Genomic DNA, 27,196 nt, shown 5'->3' with positions numbered 1-27,196 from the left:
CCCTACGCATCAACCGCTTAATACACCTCATTTATGATTTTTGCTCATTCAACACCACCGCTCAAGATCCGAACGGAGGCGTATAAGCTTTAAATAATTTAAATTAAATATTTACCTCTAATAATGTGACAAATATGATGAAAAGCGGCGGCGGGCAGCATGTATATCGCTCTTGATAATACTTGCGATCCCTCTCCTCCGGGAGCACTTCCATTGCTACTAAATGAACCATCCTGAAAGACACGATCTTATTAAACACTCGATGTACACTGTTAAATGAAAACATTCAAGCATGCGGCCATGCGTGATACGGATTCCGTAATTCTTCGCTTTCACGTTATTCTTACTCGAGCATTTATGAGTTTCTTACAGTTTTATTTCACAAGACATGTCACTATGACACGACATAACAGCATAAAATATTTTTTGGCGAAATCAATCGATTTTATTTTCTCTATAACTGTAATACTTTTGTAATTTAGATTTAATTAAATATTTTTTGTAATAAAACTAGAATTTAGAAGTCCGAATATCAAAATGAATATTGTCTGACGTTTGGGCTCGTTATGACTTACAAGACATAGATTATAATATCATTACAATTTCAGATTTTAATGAAACCTATTTTAAATTTTGATCATTTCACCACGCCTCTGTAGGCAAACAAAGTAAACCTACGAGAGAGAAAAGCATCTCAACTAGAGATACAGCAAGATGGAAAAGGAAAGCGAATCAATTTGCCAATAAAAAATGGTGCAAGCAGTTTACTCTCTCGTACCCAAGAGAACGCAAACGGCTCAGAGGACCGCCCCTGAAAAGTTGGGAAGACGAAATATACCAGACATTAGGCCCATATTGGACCAGGTTTGATCTGGACTGGAAGTACTGGTGAGAATTGGAGGAGGCCTTTGCCAATATGCACTTCGAAGTCAGGGCCAACATGTAAATGTTTTATGTTCAAATTAAAACCTCTAGCTACAACAGCTGCAATTTTTAATACTCTAGCCGTCTTATTAGTAAACGCGAAGTAAAATTATTCCAAATTTAAAGCTTTTTGTAAATCAATACCTTTTTCACTACAGAATTACATGACGGGAGAAGTAATTTTTATCTCGGAGTAACTTTACATCAATAAGAGAAGTTATTGTTTGTATATGAGCTTGGTTAATTTGTAGTAGACTTCGAAATAAATTAAGGCTGTTTTATTTTATTTTTATTATAGATTAGCAACTACTGACTCCCTAAGGATTTCACGAGGTTATTTATTACCTGGCGAATAAAGTCGGATCCTCGAGGAGTAAACGGAAGTCGTTCTCCGAGCTGACTTCTCTATCTCTCTCGTGAACTGCACATCTATAGCTCCGGGTTCGTTTGCCGCTCATCTGTAATAAAATATATACATATTAGACTAGGCGTTCCTGCCCGCTTCGCTGGGCGAATTTTAAAAGAAAATAAATAATATAATAAAAAAATAAGTAGCCGTAAACCATCTAGGATACATTTCGCATCGAATGATGGTAGTTTCATGTCGATACGATCAGTTGTTTAGGCGTGAAAGAGTCTCAAACAAAGACCATTTTTATTATTTATATATAGAAGACAATCTAGATTTTATGATAACTATTAATCGATTTTGAGTCTGGATGTGTTTGTGTGTGTGTGATGTAAATCTTAATTAACATTCAATATATATTATCATAGTAGATACTTCGCTTGTGTGCGTGTCATTTATACAAATACCAATCTAAAAATACTAAATTCTTAATCATGATTGTGTTTCAATCAGACTCAAGACATCACCTTAATATCCCATGCATTTGCGGTTATTGCAATACCGAAAACTGAAATCCGATTAAAATATCAATGTCGAATATCTATATACCAAATATATAATCGAGAATGTATGTTTGTATATACATCTAAAATTCGAAATCCGTAAGCCCAATCGAAACGAAGCTTAGCACATAATATAAAGGACGACATGAAAACTCCGACGTGAACATTTACATTGGTGTTGGATAGATGGTGCTGGTGGTCTTTATATTTTGAACCATAAGTCGAATTGATATGAAATTTTGTATTTAAGATGCATGTTGCAGCATTTGTACACCAACGATTATGGTTACACTGGTAACTGGTATATGTAGATTTTTTAAGTGAATTCTTCGTTAGCCGAATTGGACACTTTTTAGTAGGGGAAAATCTTATGATCTGATCACTGACTGGCGCACGCGATAAATAATTACAAATATAAATAAACTATATAAGAAGACACTTTTAGGATGGACGAAACCTCGAGAGTTTGCGTCATCGACATGCTTATAACAGTATATCTGTAGCTATACAGCTGACGTATTGTGCAGCATTAATAATAATTAATCAATAAACGGTTTATTTGCTTCAAAAGGTTTACAGAAATCTTTGAACTAATAACAATATGGATATTAAATAATCAAAATGGTATCTAGTCAGCAGTTGAGAAGTAAAGTTGGGAATTTTACTTCTCAACGCTGGTATTCTCTAGACACCGTAGAAGCCAGACTTTGAGAATTCAATATTTATTAATTAAATAGATATCCAATCCAAAGTGTACTGTCACCATAAACATTGGTAGAGAAAATAATAAAATTATATAAAAAAAGTAATTTGTAATTATAATAATAATTATTGCTGTGTAGGTATATCATAAATGTGAAAATGAATGGATTTAGCGAAAACTTCAATGAAATAGTGTTTTTGTTTGAAAATAAATTGAAATTAATTTTGACACTTATGAAGTTTCAAAATTGTAAAACTAAAAGTTCTAAGTTTTCTTCTATAAGGAGCTAGCTTATTTATTTAAATGACGCTAAGCTCACCGGGTGCCGGCAAGTCTAATATAAAAATCGGCCGTTATTAAAATCTTTTTATAAGCTGAAAACTCTTTTTGACTGAGCTTTTACTGTAAGTATATTCTCCTTTTGTCCAAGAATGCAGCGATGTTTGATGTCATGGCTTACACAATTGACATTAGTACAGACATCAGCTGACTGGTATCATTTTCAGGGCTGAGGGGGGGAGTCTAGGCTGACATAGAGGGTCGGGGGTTGCAGTCGGTCGATAGTCACTGGAAGCGAGCCAGCGTAGTTATTGTCGCAAAGCCTTAACGGCTAATAATTTATTATTCTGGCCTCGATTTAGAAAACAGTTTTTATGAGAGATTTTAATAAATTCAAATAAATATTTTTATTCCAAATCGGATATAATATCACTTATTGAAAGTCAGTTATTAAAACCCCGGAAACTGTGAAAAAAATAACAGAAACAAAATTCTCGAGGGCGTAATCACGCAGTACTTTGCCGCTTATTCATAATACTATAATATATTATATAAAGATAGATTGTACATTAAACAATCCGCAGTCATTCAACTCTCGATTCCCACGCCACGACAGCAGAGACCAAAGTGGCCAATGCCAAAACTTAAATAGCCTAGACTTGTCTCAGACGGCACAGATATATCCGTACCGAGTATATACCTTCACGCTACAGATCAAAGATACTTAGTCTGAGACAGAATACTTGCTCTGTGGCACCTTATGATTTGTTGCATTGCCACTATTGCATACTGTTTATTTATTATTTTATACTTGAACGAAGTGTTTAAATTCTCCTACACCAAGAATATTTTTACCCGTACCCCTAACGGGGGATGTTTCTTTTAATAGAGTATAATTGAAAAATGATTTAAATATTCTTCTTTTAGTGAATTTTAACGGTACAAAAATGCCACCAATGATGTTTCTAGTTTATAATAAGTAATAAATAAAAAATACAATCACATAACAAAATTTGTTCTTCCCAAAATCTTAAAATTTCATGCAATCGCGTAAATTGAAAAATACATGAAATTAATGTCTTTATAATAATTAATATTCTTGTGTGATAATGTGATTTGTTTGTGCTGATGGCCTGGTTGCAAATGTTCTAAATAGGTAAATAAAATATTTATATTAGTAAATAATACAAGTAATAAGAAAAAGTAATAAATAGTAATAATTATTAACTCGAATCAAATACTGCTAACACTTATCAATATAGATTTAAATATAATATATATTCAACTATCACAATAATGGTAAAAATATAAAGAAGAACAAATCTCAAATTCAGTAATTTGATTTTAAATATCCCGCATGCTATATAGAATAAGTTTTGATCGTTGTTCAGCCGTCCGAATATTAGCAATTTTTTTTATGAAAATCAGGGACGAGACGAGCAGGACGTTCAGCTGATGGTTATTGATACGCCCTGCCCATTACAATGCAGTGCCGCTCGAGATTATTGAAAACCCAAAACGTCTGAGAGGAACTACAACTGCTCTCGTCACCTTGAGATATAAGATGTCAAGTTTCATTTGTCCAATAAGTAATGCTTACACATTACTGCTTCACGGCAGAAATAGGCACCGTTGTGATACCCATAATATAGCCGGCATCCGGTGCAAAGGAGCCTCCCACCGGAAGACACAACATAATTTATAATTATTACAAGGGGCGAGATAACTGTATATAATATTTTTTTACATTAAAGTGGATACATAATTTTATGTAAACAAAATTCTGACTTCTTTTAATATGCTTTTATATTATATATTATGTTTATGCATGCGTTATATATATGTACTATGTTGGTACAAACAATTTTCGCGTAAAGTATGCTAAAGATTGATCTCTTAGATAAATGGCATTATAATAACAGCTAGGTGAACGGCCATAGAACATTTCGCGGATTTGCGATTGCCGGGTGTCAGTGGGCGCGGTGCGCGACGTGGGCGCCACCCGCCTGTGACTCACGCGCCGACATCCGACACGTCCGATGTATCCGGATCCACTAACTAGCCGTAGCCGCTATATTGTTATTGCCGTAAAACTTGCGTGCATGTATCTATGGTCATTACAATATTTGATTTAAATGACGTATTATCATAATAATATATAAATCATTTAGAATTTTTGGAATTAAAAAAGGATAATATATTTTCTATTTTTATACCTTTACTAGCTGACCCAGCAAACGTTGTATTGCCGATATTAAAATCTCGATACAAAAGTAGCATGATCGTAGATAGGTGAAAATTTGAAGCTGTATGTATTATTCAAACAAATTTAAAAAAAAATGTAAAAAAAAAATCGTGTGTGGTCCATTAACATTTAGGGGGATGAAAAATAGATGTTTTCCGATTCTCAGACCTACCCAATATGCACTCAAAATTTTATGAGAATCAGTCAAGCCGTTTCGAAGGAGTTCAAAGTTTAACACCATGACACGAGAATTTTGTAATATATTAGATGTAGTTCGCAGTTTTATAACATAATTAAATAGTAGGCTTAAGTAAATTGAATTTCTTAAATTTGTTAGTTAATACTATGTAAATACTATGCTCAATAATTGTATGTTTAATATTTCAAAGAAATATAATATAATTATTATAGACTATATCCATGTAAGATTGAATGAAATGTAAGAAAGAATTAGGTAGATCCATTTTTAATTGCCTTCATAATATTTATTTTTTTGATAATTTAGCTACCCACGTTTATGAAGTGTTAAATTAGTATTGGATTTGGATTAAACCATTTTTATTAAGTGATGAGATGCATGCTTCCTACATAATCTCAATATAAGGATACTTTTGTTGTCTGTGAGATTCCGTGCGTAGGTGCCTGTATAGTCATATTTTAATGAATGAATGGAAACATAATTATAATCTTCATGGTGAGTGCATCCTCTCAAATAATAGGCAAGTAATGCAATCTATACAATGTAGTATTTTGGATACACTTATTATAGTAAAGGGATTCATATATTTTTAATTATCAATTATGGCTGTCAATATTCACTAAGGCACCACAAAAAGCTTCACAAAATAAGTTAATAACTATATTAAGTTAGAATATCGTTATATCACCATGTAAGTGTAAAATAATAGTATTTTTTGATGCATAGTTCGTTTGAAAGATGTAAATCTATCAAAGTTCATAATGCATTCTCTACCTACCTTATTTCCTTACTAATTAAACCATACTATAAAATAATTAACAACATAGTAGTCCAGTAGGAGGAACAGTTGATCTAAGTGTTGCATATATTAATTCTAGATTTAGAGAGGCAAGGTAATGTGTTAAGCACATGAACTCTGGGAGAGTTCCCACGCACCTCCATCTCACTACTATTATGTTCTAATCTTTTCGAGTCTCTTTGCATTATTACAATGCTGTGAAAGCGGTTTGAGTTTTGCATGAGGAGCCAAACGAATTGGGAGGACTAAGTGTTTGATATTTTGAATTATATGATAGTTATATAACAATATATTTAGTGCCTATATTATGTTGTTTAGCTTGCCTTTTTACGCTAAATATTTAGTAACAAGATGAATATGACATGTTGCGACTGGTTATAAGATTTTGCTTCGTTTGCCGTTTCATATCCTTGATAATCCTGTCATGGGAAACCCTGCTTAATGTAGTATAATAAAAGTTATCTTATGTATGCATACTTATAATATATCTATCATTAATATTATTCTATTATTTATGCATAATTATTTTATTCATTTACAGCATGTGTACTGATGCATTTACTGTACTCGTACTTTTTTTTTATAAACTTACATGTATTGCATGTATGTTATTAAAAGAAATTGTGTAACGACGAAATATTGATTTAAAAGAGCGGCAAGGAGTCTTTGCAACTTCATCCCGTTAAAACTCAACCTTTTCCGAATTGGTGGTAAACGGTAAAACTATAATTTTTGAATTTTTATTAGTCATTTCTTTTATAAAGAATAGAATAGAACTAACTGTAGTAAATAAAGTGATATTGATTTGTTTTATTAATATTTGACTTTAACACGAAACGAACATTATTTTTTTTGCCTCTTAACTATAAAATTAGAAAAGAGAGTAGGATTAAATGTATAAATATTACTTACTATAATATTTCGCTTCTAACATTACCAAGGTTTGTGAAAAAATAAGATATCTGAGTGAGATTCCGCTTCTTTGATGAATGAATCGTGGATAAAACTATCGCAAAAGATCCGTACAGGTGAAGTTAAAGAAATATGTTTAATTAAAATAGTTATATGTATTCGTTTCAACGATATTCGCCTTGTGTTAACAAATTAATTTCTGTTAAAAATTACTGAGCCGTAAGACATCCATATAAATAAAAAAAAATAAAAGTAGCTTTAATGCTAACAACAGTATTTATATTAAAAGTATTTTTTTAAAATAAATCAAATAGCTTAATTATTTAATTCTATAGAACTTTAATTTTTTCTTCAAATGATGACGAATTTGATGACCCATGCGGCCCAGTGGTTAGTCAGTCTGAATTAATAAGCTATGTAGGTTTGAATCCTGGTAAGTGCAAACATTTGTATGATATATATAAATGATGTATATGTTTTTATGTACCTAAGTTAAGATGTGTATTCTATTAAACAAATCGTAAAATGGCAAATCAATTGTATTCTATGCTTAGTATGCCTAATTTTGGAGCTAGTGAGTTTCAAATGTAATTATATATAAAAGTTATGCAATAAAAACAAACTCGTGGTTGTAGTAAATATTTAGTATGTTTTAATAAAATCAGAAACGATACGATAATATTACCTAAACTACAAAGGCAATCATAGAATGTAGATCTTTCTAGCAGTATGAAATATTACTTTTTATACGTAGGTAATACAATTATAATAAAATGCAAGAGAAAAGTATTAGGCGTAAAGTAATGTCAACATTGGTCCAGAAAGAAAAAAAATAAAAATCTCATAAAATCATATAAAAAATAATGTTACAGATTAAGTACTAAAATACAAAAAATATTATTAGAAGTATCAAAATTGTTTATATGCTATGCTAAATTATGTCAAATTGCCTAGGTTATGTTATTTATTATTTGTATTTTGTTGAACCTTTTCTTTTTTGTTTATAATTTTAATTCATAATATACGGCATATTTTTAAAACTATAAAGTAACAAAAAAAGAGTAGGTAAATCATTTATAATAGTCGAAATAAAGCAGGTCTTTACATTGTTTACATATTTAGGTTATGTTAAAATAAAACATTAATAAAATACTGGTTTGGGTTCTATTTTCAAATAATAATAAATTCGTGTTATTATATACTTACTATAGTATATTATAGTGCAATAATAATTTTTTTGTCGGGTTTTAATTTCTTATTAAATAATATTATTCAAAATTTGTACATACCCATAATTAACAAAAACTATCGTAAACACATTTATATAGTCATGGATATAATATTATATTCACTTTTATTATGAGGTAGATAGTTTCATTTGATCATTATTAGAGCATACGATGTAAAACACGCGACAGTAAGCTCCACTTCGTACAACACAGTGATACGACCTCTCCTTTAGGCCGTTCGCTACAGACTGATATTATTTTATTCAATGACGTTTGCCTTTGTACGAAGTTTCGTTCCGTTTTGTCCGGTCCCGGCTGTCTCGACAGTCGACTGTCGGTGTATGCTAGTATATTTTTTGTGGTTCCAAGGATATCGAATAGTGGTTGGTTTTTATGGGTATTGTATTCGAGAGGGTGGTTCCGTTTCGGAAGATGAAGATAGAAGCGCTATTCCATTTATTTTCCAAATATTATAAAATCGCTAACTGTAAATAGGTATAGATATAAATTATATTTAAAAGTACCTACTGTAGGTAATTTTTAAGTTTATTAGGGAATGTTTGGTTTGACATTTTGCCTGGATCACATTGTTACTGCAAATGCAAGTGAATAAAACGCCGGGATAAATAAAGAATGTAGGTAATATAATATGTAGGTAGGTATGTATATTGTATGCAATACCAAAAATTCAGTTTAGGTAAAAAATCTGTTAAAATAATGCACATCGTTATAACCACATACCTACTTATGTATTATTTTTTAGGTATTTTTACGTATCTGTTACGACATTTGCCTGCCGATAGACAATTTGTCAGATAGAATTATTACAGGCAAAGAATATAATAAGAAAACGGCAATGATAAGAAACTCTCAAAAACAGATATAAAGCTATATTATTTAAAAATTCCTTCCAGATGTTTAAACAATGGGAGACAGTCAAAGCAATTTCTCCGTTTATGATTTTACGAATTAGTCCGTTTACGAGAATCTTTTAGAATAGCCAAGAGCCAATATCGTTAAACTTAAAAATTAAAACATCTGTTCTAAGTTGTACACAAAATAAGGATAAGTAATTATGGATACCTTTAATCCAAGCCAGGTGTTTTATTGTTGCCATGTTGTCTTTAGGGCGTCGATAAGAACTGTTGTAACTTGTAAGGATAGAATGGGTAGAAATTAATACATATAGGTACCTACGTTTAACGTAATGCAAATCTAGATACAATATTGATAAAGGGTGTTTTCTTTGGAGTTTTGGTTTTGTATCCATTCAAATACCACTTTCAAATCCTGGTGGGTGAAAGCATTTGTATTTAAACATTATTTTTTGTTATTCGGTTGAGTACTGGTGACAGGCTTCGTCATGCTCAATTAAATGTCACTGCTTGTGGCGGCGACATGGGTCGGGTCGTTCCCTAACTTGAAATATGGTTGTGGGAGGCGATGGCTCGTCATGCTTGTGAACGGGCGCTACTTGTGGTGGCAGTATGATCCTGTTACCTGAAACTGCTTCATGTTTTTAAAATTAAAGTTACGTTTTATATTTTTAATAATCGCTAATGAAATAGCTTTATTTATTGTATATGTGTGAATTGATGCATTTAGAACTACTCACTGTAATCAACTTACTCTTGTGTTTCTACTCTGTGTTTTACAGTTACTTTTTCTTAGACTTACTCGTGCAAGGCAATGAGTTTTTTGCCACTTCTTCTCATTAAAGCTCAACCTTCAAAAGAAAAGTTTTGACATTCTTGAGTACCTATCATTTGCCTAACCTACATAAATAAATTGATTTTGATTTGATTTGTATTAACAATATAAATGTTTCTTTCCGCGTCATTAATACTTAGAGATATATAAAAGATGTTATGATTGTTTGACCAATTGTTCGGTTTACGGCAGAATACCAAAACATGAAAAAATCACACGGATTTATATTCAAAAATTAATACACTTATTTAAACTATAAAACAATAAGTAGTCCTTAAATAAACAGGAAAATTAAAAAGAACGCGAAATTGCAAAAGCACTTCTTCTCATAAACTCTACCCGCTTTTGAAAAAAACCTCTCACTTAAAAATATGGCATCTCTGGCATTTATTATATAGTACTATGTGACATAGCACATAGTACAGGCTATGCTTCTAGTTAAAGGCTACATATTTTTTTGTGTGATAGATCATGATATAATTAAGGGTTAATACTTATTTTTTTATAATAACTTTCGCTGATAATAACATAATTTGGCTTGGCTGTTTTTCAATGGTACAATGTACATCTATTGAGTCTATTAGTCTAGGCCTTTCCTTTCTTTGGTGAAAAATCGGTGAAAACCAGCTAAAAATTGACCCCGAAAATCATTAGTCATTACCATCATCATCATTTCAGCTGGAAGCCGTCCATTCCTGAATAAAGGCCTCCCCCAAACATGACGATTTTGACCAGACTGTCGGTCCATTTTGCAAAAAAAAAATCTGAAATTTACTGTGTTTTATGTCTATAGGTATGTATAAGACTAGCTGACCCAGCAAACGTTGTACTGCCGATATTAAAATCGCGATACAAAAGTAACTGTTGATCGTAGATGGGTGAAAATTTGAAGTTGTATGTATTTTTAATGCTGACTCATAATCAAACAAATTTAAAAATAAAATGTCAAAAAAATTAAAAAAGAAAAATTCGTGTGGACCACACTTAACATTTAGGGGGATGAAAAATAGATGTTGTCCGATTCTTAGACCTACCCATACCCTATATCCACTCAAAATTTCATGAGAATCGGTCAAGCCGTTTCGGAGGAGTTCAATGTTTAACACCATGACATGAGAATTTTAATAAAAAAAATACACACTTACTCTTGTTGATGTTTTGAACATAGATACCTACGTAACTATGTATATTTACATCTACGTATAAACATTAAGGACATATTAATGTACTTACATAAAGGAAATGGAGGGTTAAAGAAAATAATAAGGAGCCAATGTCAAAAGTGGCTGACTGTTTACGACTTGTCAATCAAAGTCGGTTACAGTCACAGGGATGGACATCTCTCTCGCACACTTTGTATATACGATACTAATTCAGACGACGTAATGCTTAATTTTTTTAAATCAATGCAGCAGCAAAAGGTACGGCACAAAATACACTCTTAAAAATTGGAAAAGTTTTTGAACCAACTCTGGAACTTAAAAAAACCTTTGTCAGAAGAACTTTAAAAAAAAAAGTAATGTCAGTCAACACATGGGCCTAACTATTAGCAACAATGACAGGTGGCCGACAGGAGGGTCCGTTAATTTGTACAATATTTATAGCAATATGGTGTCTGCACAAATCGTGTGTCATTATGTCTGTCGTTTGGCGAGATACCTCCGGTAATGGTCCTTTGATGAGATAGGGATAAAATACTAACAGTTTTTTGCGACTAGCCGCTTTGACCCTTAGAAACATATATGGCGGTGTCAAAATTTTTATTCTAGGAATGATCATTAGACAGTTTTTTGGAGCTTAATTTTTACTTCAAATACTAGGACTAATTGAGCACAAATTCAAGAAATATAATAAAACTTTTTTTTTACAAAGAAGGCTTACTATAGTATTATTATATATAATATATATATATATATATATATATATATATATATATAGAAGATAATGAGTAATACACGGTTCTTGTCTGGTTCGGCGCAGGCCACCTATAATTGTATAAATTATTTTTAGTAGCCTACGTTGTTATATGAATTAAATGATGGGCTGGGAGTTTCTTTTCAGTTCTTCTCCCCACATAGTCAAAGCTATTTACGAACTGATATAGCTTCATGACGTCACCAAGTGTTGTTGCAATACGTTATGTTATTGTCACTCCCTACAACGGTAAATAAATAGGTATATTTACATCTTTATTTAATTAAATATAATAATAACGCCCGAGCGGTAATATTGTACCCAGCCTAGCGAAACTTTCTAAGAAATGAGCGATTCACTATATGAAAAGAGCGCAAAAAAAGAATGCTGGGAGAGTTTCTTGCGCCGCTTCTTCTCTCTCAGAGCGCCATTTGTTTCCGAAGCGGTAGAAGTATCTAGCAGTTATTAGAAATGACATCAAAAAGAACTCTAAAGGAATCAATTTTGAGAAAATAAATGCCTTTTATGCCTTGCCTTTTTATGCCACTCGATTGTAAGAAACGTGCTGTCATTGATATATTGGCAGATGACGGCTGTAATATTGTAGAACTGGAGATAGCCGAAATCAACAAGCTCGCCTCTTATTACGTAGTATTTACATCCTCTTTGGTACCCAAATCAAATCAAAATCACATTATTCAATAACGTTAAGGTAAAAAGATAATATTAAGGTTAATAAGTTTATGACACTGGCTGAATGCGCATACTGTGCAGTGCCAAAGAAAAAAAAAATAAAGACATAAGAATGCCAAAAGTTATTTTTTTTAATTTTTTCATTTTACTATTTACCAACCTTAATGAATCTTAACCTACCATTAACTTAACCATATAACTTGAAATAAATCCATAAATATATTTTTTTTGAGTTGAGCAAGATTTAAGAAATTGATAAGATGAAAATAATTATTGTTAATTAGTTGAATTTTTCTGTTGCAAAACTATTGTTGTTGCGTGAGCATAGCAAAAAATGTATTAAGTTAAATTAATTAAGTAATACCACGGCCAAAGCATAGAAATTAGAAATACTTAAATAATAAAATTTCAAATTCAAATGTTTTTTTAACAAAACCGGATTTAGAACAATATAATTGATTTAAAATCACTTCTTTAAGGATAAATATCGGAAAACTATGCCTCAGACCTGAGAACAACTAAAAACAGTTATTAACAAAACTTTTTTTATTTTTTTAATAATTATGATTGATAAACAATCCAGAGAATGCATCTAAGTGTAGTATGTTTAGGTCTTAGGTTTGCTATTTAGGTTTCATAATAAAAACGTACATACCTATCAGAAAAGACTTTCTTACAGAATATATTGCAGTTTATTTTTCATTCCGTTGATTCAGTGGTTTTGGTCATTTTATTCTAATTGATTTATGAAGAGCGAACGGAGGTTAGAACCGTTTAGAGCGTGAAGGTAGGTCAAGCTTAAACTGTTGAGTTAATAATTCGGATAAATCGATCGAAGGCTGCGCTTTTATCACATGATATACGGCCGTTCCCAATATACTATCTACAGATAGAGATAATTTACTACCTTCTACTGTCAGTAATTAGCTGTCAATAATCTGAGGCAGGCCAATATACCCGATAAGTCATTCTTATCGCCTTATATTGGAACGCGTGAATTGCTATTTCTATACAAACTTCTATCGCTGGTAAGCTATACGTCCTCCCATTGACACACTTTTTACACAAATTATCTTGCCCCAAGTTAAGCATATATAGCCTGTGTTATGGGTTACAAGACAATGATATATTTAATACAATATACTAATTAAACATACATAAATTCATATAAACATACATACATACATTTAAACATCCATGACTCGGAAACAAACATCCATATTCATCATATAAATGCTTGCACCTACCGGGATTCGAACCCGGGACCTTTAGCTTAGTAGGTAGGATCGCTAACCACTCGGCTATACAGGTCGTCAGATCAGGTCGTCTGTCAGGTCTCATTGACAGACAGCGTGTACGGATAAGGTGAGTTACCGTTGATGAGTTTATTGGGACAGAAAAGTCAACGATAGTTACGATTTTTATCTCAAATAAGAGATAGACTGAATATTGGGAACGGCCGTTAGTAGTGATGTGGGCCTCGAGACCTTATTATTATGTAAGAAAGTTGAAGCGATTGCCAATTCTTATGATCCGAAATTGCTCATGGCATAACAATATTATCCCGAATAATAAATAAACAATTTGTAATTTTACGTTTGTACAAAAAACAATATTGTAATAAAATAAAGAGGGTAATAGATACAACTAACTTAATATTTAAATAGATATCATTAAATTATTTTTATACAATTGGAGAGATTTTTTTTCAAACTTGTATATAAATTAACATTATTATATATTGAAATTTATTTAATTCTCGTCCATTGGATGTGATTCAGTAGATAATAGTAGCTGAAGTATGATACAAGTGATCTAGTTGGCTACTAGTGTGAATTTTTGCACGAGGTATGTGCCATGTTATACAAAGGATAAAAATGAGTTATTTCTACAAATAGTGTGTAAAACAAGTTTTATAAACTGTTGTCATTCGTATAAATGTTGGAAACAGCCTCCAACTATCAGCTAAGCAGCTGATATTACAAGCGTTGGAATCAAATTCAAATATTTTTCACAAAGCTAATCCGTATCCGCGGCCCATTTTCCCGATGATACAAATTTAACGGGAACCTGCGATGAGAAAATCGAAAGTGAATCACGACGTGTGAGTCATAAAGATCAACAATATCGCTGCAATACACAAGAATACGCACGCGTTCGCGTACAGACTATAGATTGTAGACAAGTGTCCGCCATTTTTATTTCCCGCCGGCCGCCGCGACCGATCGCTATGTCAGTGTGACTGACCGACCTTGCTATTCGTACTCGACGACCCAAAATCCTACCGACCTCACTATCTATACATACATATATCTAGAATATCTAGTAGTAGTAATCCTGAAAATAACTCGAGCCGTAGTAGCTTTGCGGTTTTGTTGTCGGGGATGAGTAACGCAATCTAGATTTTGGTATAATATCTGCTTAGGATATCTAGTAGATATTACATTTAAGTGTACCCGAATCCATACTGATTTTAATAGGGAATTAACACGGAAAAATTCCAAAAGTTTTATATTTCCATAAAATTATGTCTAGAAGTGGACGGATATCCTAAATGGACGGATATTAAGAGGTGGGGACAATATATTATAGACTACGTTTTGTCATGCTAGATTCAGTATAGTATTTTTGTTTCTTTACAGCGTTCTCGCGGACAACGTCGGCGGCTGCAGCTAGTCTAAAATGAGTCGTATGTCGTTAGTTTTTCATTTACTAATCTAAGTCCTGACCAAAAGCCTGACATTTCGACAAAAGTCCGGACTTGCAACTGATCTCATTAAGATTTCGAATCTCGTAAAGTTTAAAGACTTATTTGCTATAAGTCAATATGTACTTTTATAACTATATTACATGTAATTAAAAATATAATCCGGACTAGAGTCTAAAAGTCTGGACATGTCCTGATTAATCCGGACGTATGGTAACCCTAACTGCAAGTTGATTGCCTTTATTTTTTAAGAGGAAAACGGAAGCTTCCGATTATGAAAATAATCGAACGGTAGTTATTTTTTAACTAGTACATCAATTTTACAGTCAAAAATATTCAAATTTAAGGAGAGTTCATGATAATATCCGGGGGGTATACAGCACACGCTGTCATTATTTTGCACGCAAGCCAACGGTCAAAAACCTAAACAATCCGCACCTTTAAAGAATAGTTAAAGATACACCCAATTTTATTGGCTGTCTCTTAAAAGCATGTGGGTAAAAGGGAGATAAAAACAATTGAAGGCAGCATTTCGAATTGTATTCTTTATGCGCGTGAGTAGGTAGATGTATGATTGACTGTTTGCTTCGTGTTATTGACTGTTTTGCATTTGAAATTGGAACACGATTTGCACGAACGCTTGCGGCGAGGCTACCGACTACGATGCACTACTGACGCTTCGGCCTCCTAGCAAGACTATATTTTATTATCGCTTTATCGGACTAAAAAGCCTTGAACCCGGGCATCAGAAAATTAATAAAAAACGAGGGTGTCTTAGACCACACGACTGAAGTAAAACAATATCTCATATACAAAATTCTCGCGTCCCAATGTTTGTCACCAAACTCCTCCGAAACGGATAAAATTTTGTGTGCATATCGGGTAGGTTTGAGAATCAGTCAACATTTTATTCATACCCCTATGTGATAAGGGTGACCCAACCAGGGTAAATATACTATATTCTTTATCTTAAGCGGCAATGTAGTAAGATATATTTGGTAGGTCTGAGAATCGGTTGCATCTATTTTTTTACCAAAAAATTTAAATTGTTATTTTTTTTAATTGCTTTATATGGCAATACAACGTTTGCTGGGTCCGCTAGTTAATTCATAAAATTGTTAAAGAACAAAATGAAATTACGAATTTATCAAGAAATCACCGTTCGCGTTACTCTAGCGTTCGTTCGTAACGGTCTCGTCACACATTCACCAGTTTACTCACCATGTCAAACGTGCGTAAAGAAGTTAGAAGAAGCAGAAGAAAGAAGCGCACGCAAGAAGCGTTTGGTGTAACAAAAAAAAATAATTAAAAAATATTCCTCGTAAGTACTATTTTTATTTATTTTAGTTAAATAACGTTTATTTACTAATAGCTGACACGGCAAACGTTGTTTTGCCATATAAAGTATAATTCACGCGATAGTTTTATAAGTAATAAATAGCCTGATTGGATTTTGCGTTAAAGAAGTTCAAATATACATCCAGACATACAAACTTTCACATTTACAATATTAATAGGATTAAATTATTTTTATTCTATAAGAAATAATCTTGTCCATTCTGTAGACATATGAGCTACAAGAGGCTTGGTAGCTGAATTAAGATACAAATGGTGTAGTTGACCAGCTAACGTCAGGGTGTCGAATTTGCGTGACGGTGTGCGCGCGCATCGTTAAAATTCACTCTGATAATGTTTCTCTAACGCGCCAACCAAAAAAAAAACAATTCTTAGCGAGTTCTATATTATTCAAATGATTTGACAGTTTGACATTTGAGTCTCGTGCCAGATTTTGGCGAGACGTCCTGAGGATGCCTCGTGTAGAGGCGAAACACGTGTCGAATTGTTTAAAGACAAATAAATATTGGCGGAATTAACACTAAAGAAAACTTAATCATTTGGATAATTATGGATTTCCGCAAAGTAACGCCTACTTCAATAAATTGAGTTCTATTCTAACATTTTCCGCCAACGAGATTAAATTAAATAAAATATTTATTTTCTGGTAGAAATATTACTTTGTTCCGCTTATTAAGTTTTATAGTGTCTTGAAATATATTTAAACTATTATCGTATATTTGTTATGATGTTTTTTTTTATTCGTTTTGGCCAAGGCGCACGTACGTATGTACCCAATGATCTATTTTAATGTCATTATTTCAACCATGAAATTTGATGGTAAATTTTTGTGAATTTTAATCGGTATTATAAAGATATATTTATTTAATACCACAATATACTTAATAAAATAAAAATAATTGGAAACATTTCTACTTCAATTATAAGTCAAAAACTATCACCCATTCGAGAAGTATGCCTCAGACCTGAGAAGAATAGGCGCAAGATATTCAGCGGGCTTCTTTTTTTATATAAAAATATGGTTGAAATATAAAATCGTATAATAAAATTTATAACTTGATAGCCTGAGGGCGGTCGCACCATTCCCAATCTGTTTTATCAATAAGAAAGTCATTTATGGTAAAGTACATAAATATCATTATCAAGACTATATTGAAAGGCAACAGTCAAGATATTTCTTTCATTAAATTTTTCTCTCAATGACTAGGACCTAGTTAATAAATAGCGCGAATAGCCCTCATCTGCAGCACAAAGATGGTATTGATATCGGCAGGAATCTACGTCGTCGGTTAATGTCTTATCTTATTACCGGGTATGTTGCAGAACTAAGTCTATAAGCCGATCCTTCAATATGGGGGCACCATTGTAATTTGGAATTTTGGAATCCAGAGTAATGCCAAGAAATATAGCAGATTCCACCGGTTTTATCACCTTTCCGTTTAACAAAACTCGAGCATGTAAATTTTTGACATTTGGTACCTACGTCAAATTTGGTACGATTGATATTATTATACCCACTAAAAAACATACAGCGCTACAAACTATTGCTTAAGCACGTTATTAAATTTAGTAAATAATTAATCATAATATAGGAGAACTTAACCTTTTGTCCACATTTACATAATTTAGGGATACCTTATCTACTCCGAAATCAAGGAAGGCTTTATAGTTGAAAACTTTGATAGTTTTATATGGATTGAAACCTATTTTCCTGTGTCAGCCCCGACCATCTCTTATTATAGGCATCCAGATCGTCATGCCATCGTTTTCGGGATGAGGCCGCCCAGTGCGTGAAGACCTGTGCCAATCGGTCTGTGTCCATCCGACACACATGCCCACCCCAGTTCCACTTAAGCCTGTCGATTCTTTCTCCCACATCAGCAATGTCAGTGCAGATGTGGAGGTGGAGCGCAATTCCTTATTTCTCCTGCGATCGATTAGCTTGACCCTCAGAATACTACGCTCCATAGCTCAATGATAAGCCTAGAGTTGGGACTTCTGATTTTCTGTGACCATGTCTGTGCACAATAAGTTAGGATTTGCGTTTAAGTGACAGGGAAAGATCTGCTTTCATAAATTTCTTCGTGGACCAGAAGCTACTCCAGGCGTTCACGATACGGCGATATTTACTTCTTTTCTTATTGGTTACGCGTAGAAAATTAAAATTATTTATTGAGTTTTGTTAATGAAAGTGGTTGAATTGTTTTTCCATAGTATTATATCCTATGGTATATTGCTATTTTTATTTTATTTTATTTTTATTTATTCATAGAGGCTTACCAACTAAATACAATTTATTAACTTATACACTAAGAATTAAACAAATATAATAAAATAGTTTAAATGTACTTAAATTATAGGTAGGCACAACATTACTAAACTATAAGAAATACATGTGATATTTTAAAATCTAAAATCTATAAATTTTGGTATGGGGCAACGCTGCCGATATTAATACAATATTTGTGCTGCAGAAGAGGGCTATTCACGCTATTTATAACATAGGTCCTAGAGAATCTTTGAGAGCAAAATTCAAAGAAATTAACATCTTGACTGTTGCTTCTCAATATATTCTTGATAATGTAATGTATGTTCATAGGCACATAAGTGAATTTGCCAGAAACTGTCATAACCATAATGTTAACACAGGAACAGACATAAACTGATGATGCCTACTACTCGGCTAAGTCGAGTTAGTAACTCTTTTGTATATGCTTTTACAACAAGATCCCAGAAAATGTTGAAAACAAAAGTATCACGTTATTCAAAAGAATTGTTAAAAAACGTGTGGTAAAGGTTACTATAACATAAATGACTTTCTTAATGATACCACAGCTCAGGCTATTAAATAATAAATGTAAATGTTACTTTAATTGTTAAACATATTTTTGATAAAAAAAAAGCCCGCCGAGTTTGTTGCGCCCATTCTTCTCAGGCCTGAGGCATTCATTTTGGAATGGGTGGTAGTTTTTTTGACTTTCAATAAGTGATATCACATCCTATTTTGAATAAAAAATTTTGAATTTTGTTTTTCTTTCTTTTATCAACTAGCCGTGTGAGTTATAGTTTTGTTATGACACGTCTTTATTTGAGTCCAGATAAAATGTTACCTGCTCGTAGATGGTAGATAATGGTTCCTGTTCAAATTCAAGGTATAGTTCCTGAGGCTCTACACACAAGCCACATATTTATAAGATGAATATGGGTGCTATATTTTCGAGAGCCAAAATCGCGTCGAAATATTCTATAGGAGGCAACTATGCCACGACGCGCGGTGTAGCACCGCTTTAGTGCGACATGCTCTATACAAAATGATTGAAATAATATTTTGACTTAAATGAACAAATGAGCCTTAACATCTTATGGCTCAAGGTGACGAGCGCAATTGTAGAGCCACTCAGAATTGTTGGGCTTTTCAAAAATCCGGAGCGGCACTGCATTGTAATGGGCAGGGCGTATTAATGACCATTAGGCATTAGCTGAACGTCTTGCATGTATCGTCCATTATTAACACAAAAAATTGCTCAAAATAGAGGTTATCTGTCAACCTCAATTTTTTTTAACGTTTTCACAGCGGTCACTTTCTATCTAGATTCCAGACACATAAATCATCTAAGTTCAAAACATAAAATTTTTGCATGGAATTTGTTTATATATATAAGATTAATAATAGAATCGGTGCAATTGTTTTAATTTCTATTGTCATTGAAATACAATCATTATTTGTTTTGAATATTCCAATGACGATTAATGAAACACACGCGATAGAGTGCATCATAGACTATAGATATAGTGAATGGATTAAGTGTTTGTTTTGAACTACCTTCGCCGCGCTGAGCACTTTATGTTGGTATTGAATAGGGTTGTCATTTAAGGTGTCTACCTACTACTATTTAAAAAATATACTCTAGTAGGCGAAACTTCTATATTTAAGCATGCAGAGCGCATATTTTTTGTGAGGAACAAAGTGGAAATATGAGCGCGTTTAGTATATTATATTATAGAATTGTAATGATATTAACGAAGGGTTCCAAAACCATATAAACTAAAACCTATCTAAAATAAATTTTCGTAGAAATGATTTAAAACTTTATTATTTTAATTAATTTCCTGTCTATTATATTTTTTGAGTTCTGAATCCAAAAATAGTATATTCGGTCCAAAAGGTGGCAGCCCTAGTATTGAATGAGATTCAGCATTATGTAACACCGAACTAATGCGATTAGTTTTTCCGAACCGATACGACTTTGGGGCCTTCAAGATAGGATTATACTCCCAACTTAAAGGTCGGCAATGCATGTCTTGACCCCTTGTTTTGCGAATGTCCATGGCCGATCTCACCCCTACCCATCACGTGAGCCTCTTGCACGTTTGCCCCCTCTTATATATGTGATGGTGCTAGACCCGTCACATGGTCAGGATCACTACAGCAAGTAAAACACAGTCTTAAAAACGCATGGTATAATAATAAGTCACAAACGTTACAATCATAAAATTAAGAACACTTAATTTTTAAAACAGAAATTATGATTACGTAAAAAGAACGGGGTGTTTACGATATCCGCGTGCGACACAACCACCTCGTTCGATAGTTCTTCCCCGACTGCCTGCTCGGCCATCGCCCAGCGCCCGCTCTCGCTCACACTAGCACCGCACGCCGATTACACACGAGTTAAGATGAATACCGAAAAATCTTTGTACTCGTTTCTTATGCACAACGTTCTTGTCTATGACATACATATAAAAAAACCCACCGATGGTTCCGTTCGTATTGTTGGGTAAATAAGTATCTAACTATACCTACTTATAAAAAAGGGGATAGGTCTTTTTCGTTCATCGTGAATCGTTCAATCGAAAACTATCTATTATCATAAAAATAATCTGCTTAAGCTTGTGCCAATGAAGCCCTTTCATACGATATCCCACATGACACGGCAAACTCAATTGAAAATTTTAACCGGCGCCGTTTCTTGCATATCGATCCCGTTTCTTTAAGATATAGATTATAAATGTATAGTTTTCATACTTGTACTATAAGACTTGCCAAATTTAATAGTTGTAGGTCAATGTAGTACATACCCTATATATTTTAATTTACTGAAGAGTGTCGAAATATATGTTTTTGCGGCATAAATGGCCGCATCTCTTTGTTACGTTATCTTGGAAGTTTGATTATTTCACAGCTGCAAGATTCTGTAGACTTGAGTACCTACCTATATCATTTTAATATTATCAACTCGATACCTCCTCGTGTACACGCGTTCCTGAGATAAAGGGTCTTGACAGACAAAAAGACCGTCATCAAAGTTATCCTTACATTTTTTCCTTTTGAGGCACGGAACCCTGAAAACGAAATTGAATTTGAAAATGAAAAAATAATACTTTTGAATGTAAGTAGGTTTTATATCTCGTCAAACACTGGTACCCTAAAAGTTTCGATTTAAAAACCTTGTGCGAAGGCGTATTGACGCACCTCGTTACCACCGATTTTCTAATTATCTGAATTATTATAAAGTGCAAACAGAGATCATATTATATTGACAAAGTAAAGACAGACACCAATTTAAGGCACACGGCTCAAATCAAATCAAAATCACTTTATTCATTTCGATCAACGCCGCAAGAAACTCATTGCCACTCTTTTAAATCAACATTTACAGATTTCGTTTAACAAATAATTTATATTTCAAACAGTCAAATACTCAATGCTGTAAGTAAAAAAAAGTAAATGTAAATTACTTAAATAAAAACACAAGAGTTATTGAGTACAGTAGATGCACCAATCCACACACACTGTAAATAAATAAATAAAGGCATTATGTGAGTATTTATTAGCGATGGTAAAAAATTATAGTAACTTTAATTAAAAAAAAATAATTGAAGTGAAAACATAGAAGTTTTAGTTTAAAACTTTTGGAATTTCATAATTTTTAAAAACAAATTTCATTACTAATTTCATTTTTTTTTTAGAAATAATTTCAATAATATATCAAACAATAACACTATTTCAACAATACACAGTCAACTTTTCACTAAATCCATTATATATCACTTATATAGATAGATATACACAGCACTAATGTTGCACAATACGTCAGCTGTATACTATAAGCATTTCGGTGACGCGAACTCACCAGATTTCCATCCAAAAAGTGTCTAACTATATAAATTTTTATTATTTTTTTCATAAGATTCTCCCCTACCAAATATTGCCCGGAGCGGCTAAAGAACACTTAAAAAAACAAGCACATTTCCCAGTAACAGGATCATCCAGCCAGTTCTGTAGTTGCAATACAATAATGACAACCGACCACAACAATATTATAATGAAATCTTATTAGATTCACATTCAAGCTTTGTCACTGTGTTATTTCAATAAATTTTGTTTCTATGCAAATGTATTCTCGTGCGCGCGACAGGTGAGGGAGAACAGACTTAATTGTTTTTTTGTATCAATATTTAAATATTATGTGGTTTTTTCTGTCAGTTTTTGTTTCGCCTGGCGCGGGTGGCATGCCAGGTGGTCTAATAAAAAATATTTACGTTCTAACAGCTTTCATCCATCAAGATTATTTTAATTTTAATGATATACAATTCAGATTGTACAAAGAGTACATACTTAAGGTTACCGCGGAATAATAAATTGTATTAATATTATAATTTAAAGGCATATAAAGGCTTCTTTTTGATGTCAGTTCAAACACTACGTTCGCTTCTGAAACAAATTCTCTCCCAGCATTCTTTTTTTGCGCTTTTCTTTAATACTAATACAATTGTTACAAAAGTTATTGCTTAAAATAATCATAATCTAGTCGCAGTCTGTCCGATCGCTTATATCAGCTGTGATATGAATCTTGTTTAATTAATATAAAGTATTTCATAAAAGTAATAAAGAATAAACTGTATAAATATAAATTATCGTATATTGAATGCATCAACCTTTAGAGTTTGAATTCATTGTTTGTTTAAGGATGCATCGTGATCATGCTGGTCGTGATTACTGTCATAATTAGTAATCGTATCCACTAAATACAATGATTTATTAACTATAACAGGTCGAACACACCACAAGCAGCATCCGATTACGAGTTGACTTAGTTTTAAATCTCCCCAGTGTTGGATTTAAAAATAATAGTTGGTTTAATAATAAATGACATAAAAACTGATTATTACAATAGATAATAACTTGGGCAAAAAAAATCAAAATTAATTAATAGTTTGAGAATTTATACTTACTTACCTAGGTGAAATAATTTATTAAACCACGGACGTGGATATTTTGTGAATATCTTATAATAATGCTAATTTGTGGCTATTTTAATCGCAGTACATTTAGTGCATACTGGCAAAGAATATGAAATAGTACAAGTAATACTGGTCGCACTGATAAACCTAATAAAGGAACTTCGAATTCCATAAAAAGTTTATGTAACAAGTGGGGGAGGTACATATTTAAATGATCAAAAAACTCATCCTGTACACCAAAAAAGGGCACAAAAAGTTCAGAATTACAGTCCATACGACAGCTGTCATGTTAGCTAAAGTTCTCGCAGTTGATATGTTTATTGTGCGTTCATATTTGCATCATAATTTGGTTCAACACTTTCTATAGATAAAATTTACTTATCTTGATGGTGTTCCATTGATAGTTCTGAACATTTTTTAAATGTTAGTTGTATTGGCGCGTTAGGGAAAAATCGAGATAGTAAAATTTACGATGCAGGCGCACACAGTCACAAAAATTCGACACCCTGACGTTAGCTATTCAATTATACCATTTGTATCAAACTTCAGTTACCAATCTACCAATTTCAATGTATAATTTCCATTTATAACAAGTTTTAATATAAAAATAAAATAATTTCTATCTAAATCGTATAAAAATAATTTAATGATATTTAATTACACATTATTTAACGGTATAATTATGCGGTATTATAATATTTTCATTGGTTGTATTTAATACTTTCTTTATAACGATATTATTTATTCTACAAAAGTAATGTAGCATGAAGAATAATATTTTTTAAGGATTTTTATTTTATTACGCCAAAGTAGAATAACTTCTTGCGTGCGTACATAAGTACACACAAACTTTTTTTATTATTATGTGATTTGCAACGCTTCTGGGATAAAATACACAAATTAAATTTAATTAACATACTCACACTTATTCACATTCGGCGCTACATCTCGAGAGTCACATAAACATACTAAGATTTAACGTCATACGCTGCGGAGTCTGCTAATCAAAAAGGTCTGGCACTATAAGGGTTTTAATTTAGGTCTATTTGTCGGGTGTGAAGCGGTTGATGTTGTGAGCCCCTCTAGTCCAATCGCTGAACGCACCTGTTGTCCAATTACCTGGTCATTAGGCGGCACGGAACACGGAACCCGTGGAAACCTAAAATTAAGACGTACTCTTGTATTGTAATCTAGCCTTATATTATATCCATGATGTTGTAATGCAAGGAATATCGTTACCGCAATGTAAGGAGCAGAAGAATTAATTACTATAAGTTTCGTCTATTTAATAAAATTTGATTGACTGAAGCATAAATAAAATAAATTTTAGTAATAATGAGCAGAATTGCTGTAGGTTTCGTCTTTCAACGTTTGACTTACTATAATAAGGACAGAACAATTAATTACTGTAGGTTTCGTCTATAAACGTTTGAATTACTATAGTAAGGACAGAACAATTAATTACTGTAGGTTTTGTCTATCAACGGTTGACTTACTATAGTAAGAGCAGAACAATTAATTACTGTAGGTTACGTCTATCAACGTTTGACTTACTATACTAAGAGCAAAACAATTAATTACTATAGGTTTCGTCTATCAACGTTTGACTTACTATAGTAAGAGCAGAACAATTAATTACTGTAGGTTTCGTCTATCAACGTTTGACATACTATAGTAAGAGCAGAACAATTAATTACTGTAGGTTTCGTCTATCAACGTTTGACTTACTATAGTAAGAGCAGAACAATTTATTACTGTAGGTTTCGTCTATCGACGTTTGACTTACTATAGTAAGAGCAGACCAATTTATTACTGTCGGTTTCGTCTATCAACGTTTGACTTACTATAGTAAGAGCAGAACAATTAATTACTGTAGGTTTCGTCTATCAACGTTTGACTTACTATAGTAAGGACAGAACAATTAATTACTGTAGGTTTCGTCTATCAACGTTTGACTTACTATAGTAAGAGCAGAACAATTAATTACTGTAGGTTTCGTCTATCAACGTTTGACTTACTATACTAAGAGCAAAACAATTAATTACTGTAGGTTTCGTCTATCAACGTTTGACTTACTATAGTAAGAGCAGAACAATTAATTACTGTAGGTTTCGTCTATCAACGTTTGACATACTATAGTAAGAGCAGAACAATTAATTACTGTAGGTTTCGTCTATCGACGTTTGACTTACTATAGTAAGAGCAGAACAATTTATTACTGTAGGTTTCGTCTATCGACGTTTGACTTAATATAGTAAGAGCAGAACAATTTATTACTGTCGGTTTCGTCTATCGACGTTTGAGTTATTGTGCTGAGCAGCAGATACATTAATTTTATATCCAAGAATTTGCCACGAAGCTTTGTGCTTGGAAGCGATATCTAACGTAATGTCATAATTATATACTTATACTGATTGTTCATCTGTCTGCATAGATATTATCATCAATGCTATATACAACTCAAGAACAGGTGTGTGGCCCACTAGTGTATTGGTGGCTTAAATAATAAACAGTCCTCACCGTCCCACGAGCACGAAAATACGTCGTTACGGTAAATGCTCGCCGTAAGAGGCTTAGCATTCTGTCGGCCACACATGTCTGGATATTTATCTCATAATTGCACGTTTAGCATCAAGGGTCGCCTGCTAGTAAAATATTTCTCCCTATATTTTGACACATTTTCATATGGATATGAGGACAAACCAGGAGAAAATCATCTAATATGGCGGCATGTACCTAGTATTGTTATAAGAGTAATTCTTATAGCCTAAACAGATAATCGGATTTGGTACGATCGTACTATAGGACAGTATTGCAGTGTGTATTTGAATCATATGCAACGCTTTTTAAGATTATTTTCTCAATTAACTTTTATCTGTGAACACATTCGCCCAAACTCTGTCATTTTAAATCCAATACCTTCAAGTTTACCAGACGAATGTAAGAACTGAGATATCTTAAAACGATGTTACGTTTATCATATTCATCAGCCTGAAGATGTCCACTGCTGGACAAAGGCCCCAAAGTTACTTATGTTATGTGTAACCAAAAATGCAATAAATCTATATAATATATAGATATAATTCACTATTATATCTATTTTTCATAGAAAATGTTTTTTTTCTTAAAATAAAATCCATTCAAAAGTATTTTATTTAAATAAATTTGTAACACTTGCGTATATCAAAGAAAATAATATTTTTTTTAAAAACTATAACTGCAATTTTGTGAGCATTTTATCAGCAATTATAAAAAATATAATAACCATAATAACTTACCAATTATTAGTTCTATGACTTACCTATCTACAACTTTAGAAGGGTTTGACCCATCATCCAGATTTTCTTACTTATGTTTGCTTTTTTACCT

General features: G+C 32.6%; 1 protein-coding gene across 2 annotated transcripts in view; it reads right to left on the bottom strand.

Annotated features, from left to right (window-relative positions):
* Nucleotides 1-27,196, bottom strand: part of LOC126979226 (rhomboid-related protein 3) — a 191,364-nt gene that overhangs the window by 9,269 nt on the left and 154,899 nt on the right. The window contains exons 1-3 of one of the 2 annotated variants that reach the window (XM_050828498.1): nucleotides 8,263-8,438; nucleotides 1,270-1,382; nucleotides 116-233 (exon numbers count right to left, since the gene is read on the bottom strand). In XM_050828498.1, the coding sequence (XP_050684455.1) occupies nucleotides 116-233; nucleotides 1,270-1,382 (231 nt within the window). In that variant the 5' untranslated portion in view covers nucleotides 8,263-8,438. Of the gene's footprint in view, nucleotides 1-115; nucleotides 234-1,269; nucleotides 1,383-8,262; nucleotides 8,439-27,196 lie in introns of those variants that run through there. The other variant, XM_050828497.1, reaches the window with a different exon arrangement.

The sequence above is a fragment of the Leptidea sinapis genome, chromosome Z (genome assembly GCF_905404315.1).
Source record: "Leptidea sinapis chromosome Z, ilLepSina1.1, whole genome shotgun sequence".
NCBI classification, from domain to species: Eukaryota; Metazoa; Arthropoda; class Insecta; order Lepidoptera; family Pieridae; genus Leptidea; species Leptidea sinapis.
Note: the sequence above shows the minus strand (reverse complement) of the source record. Positions and strands in the feature narration are given on the sequence as shown.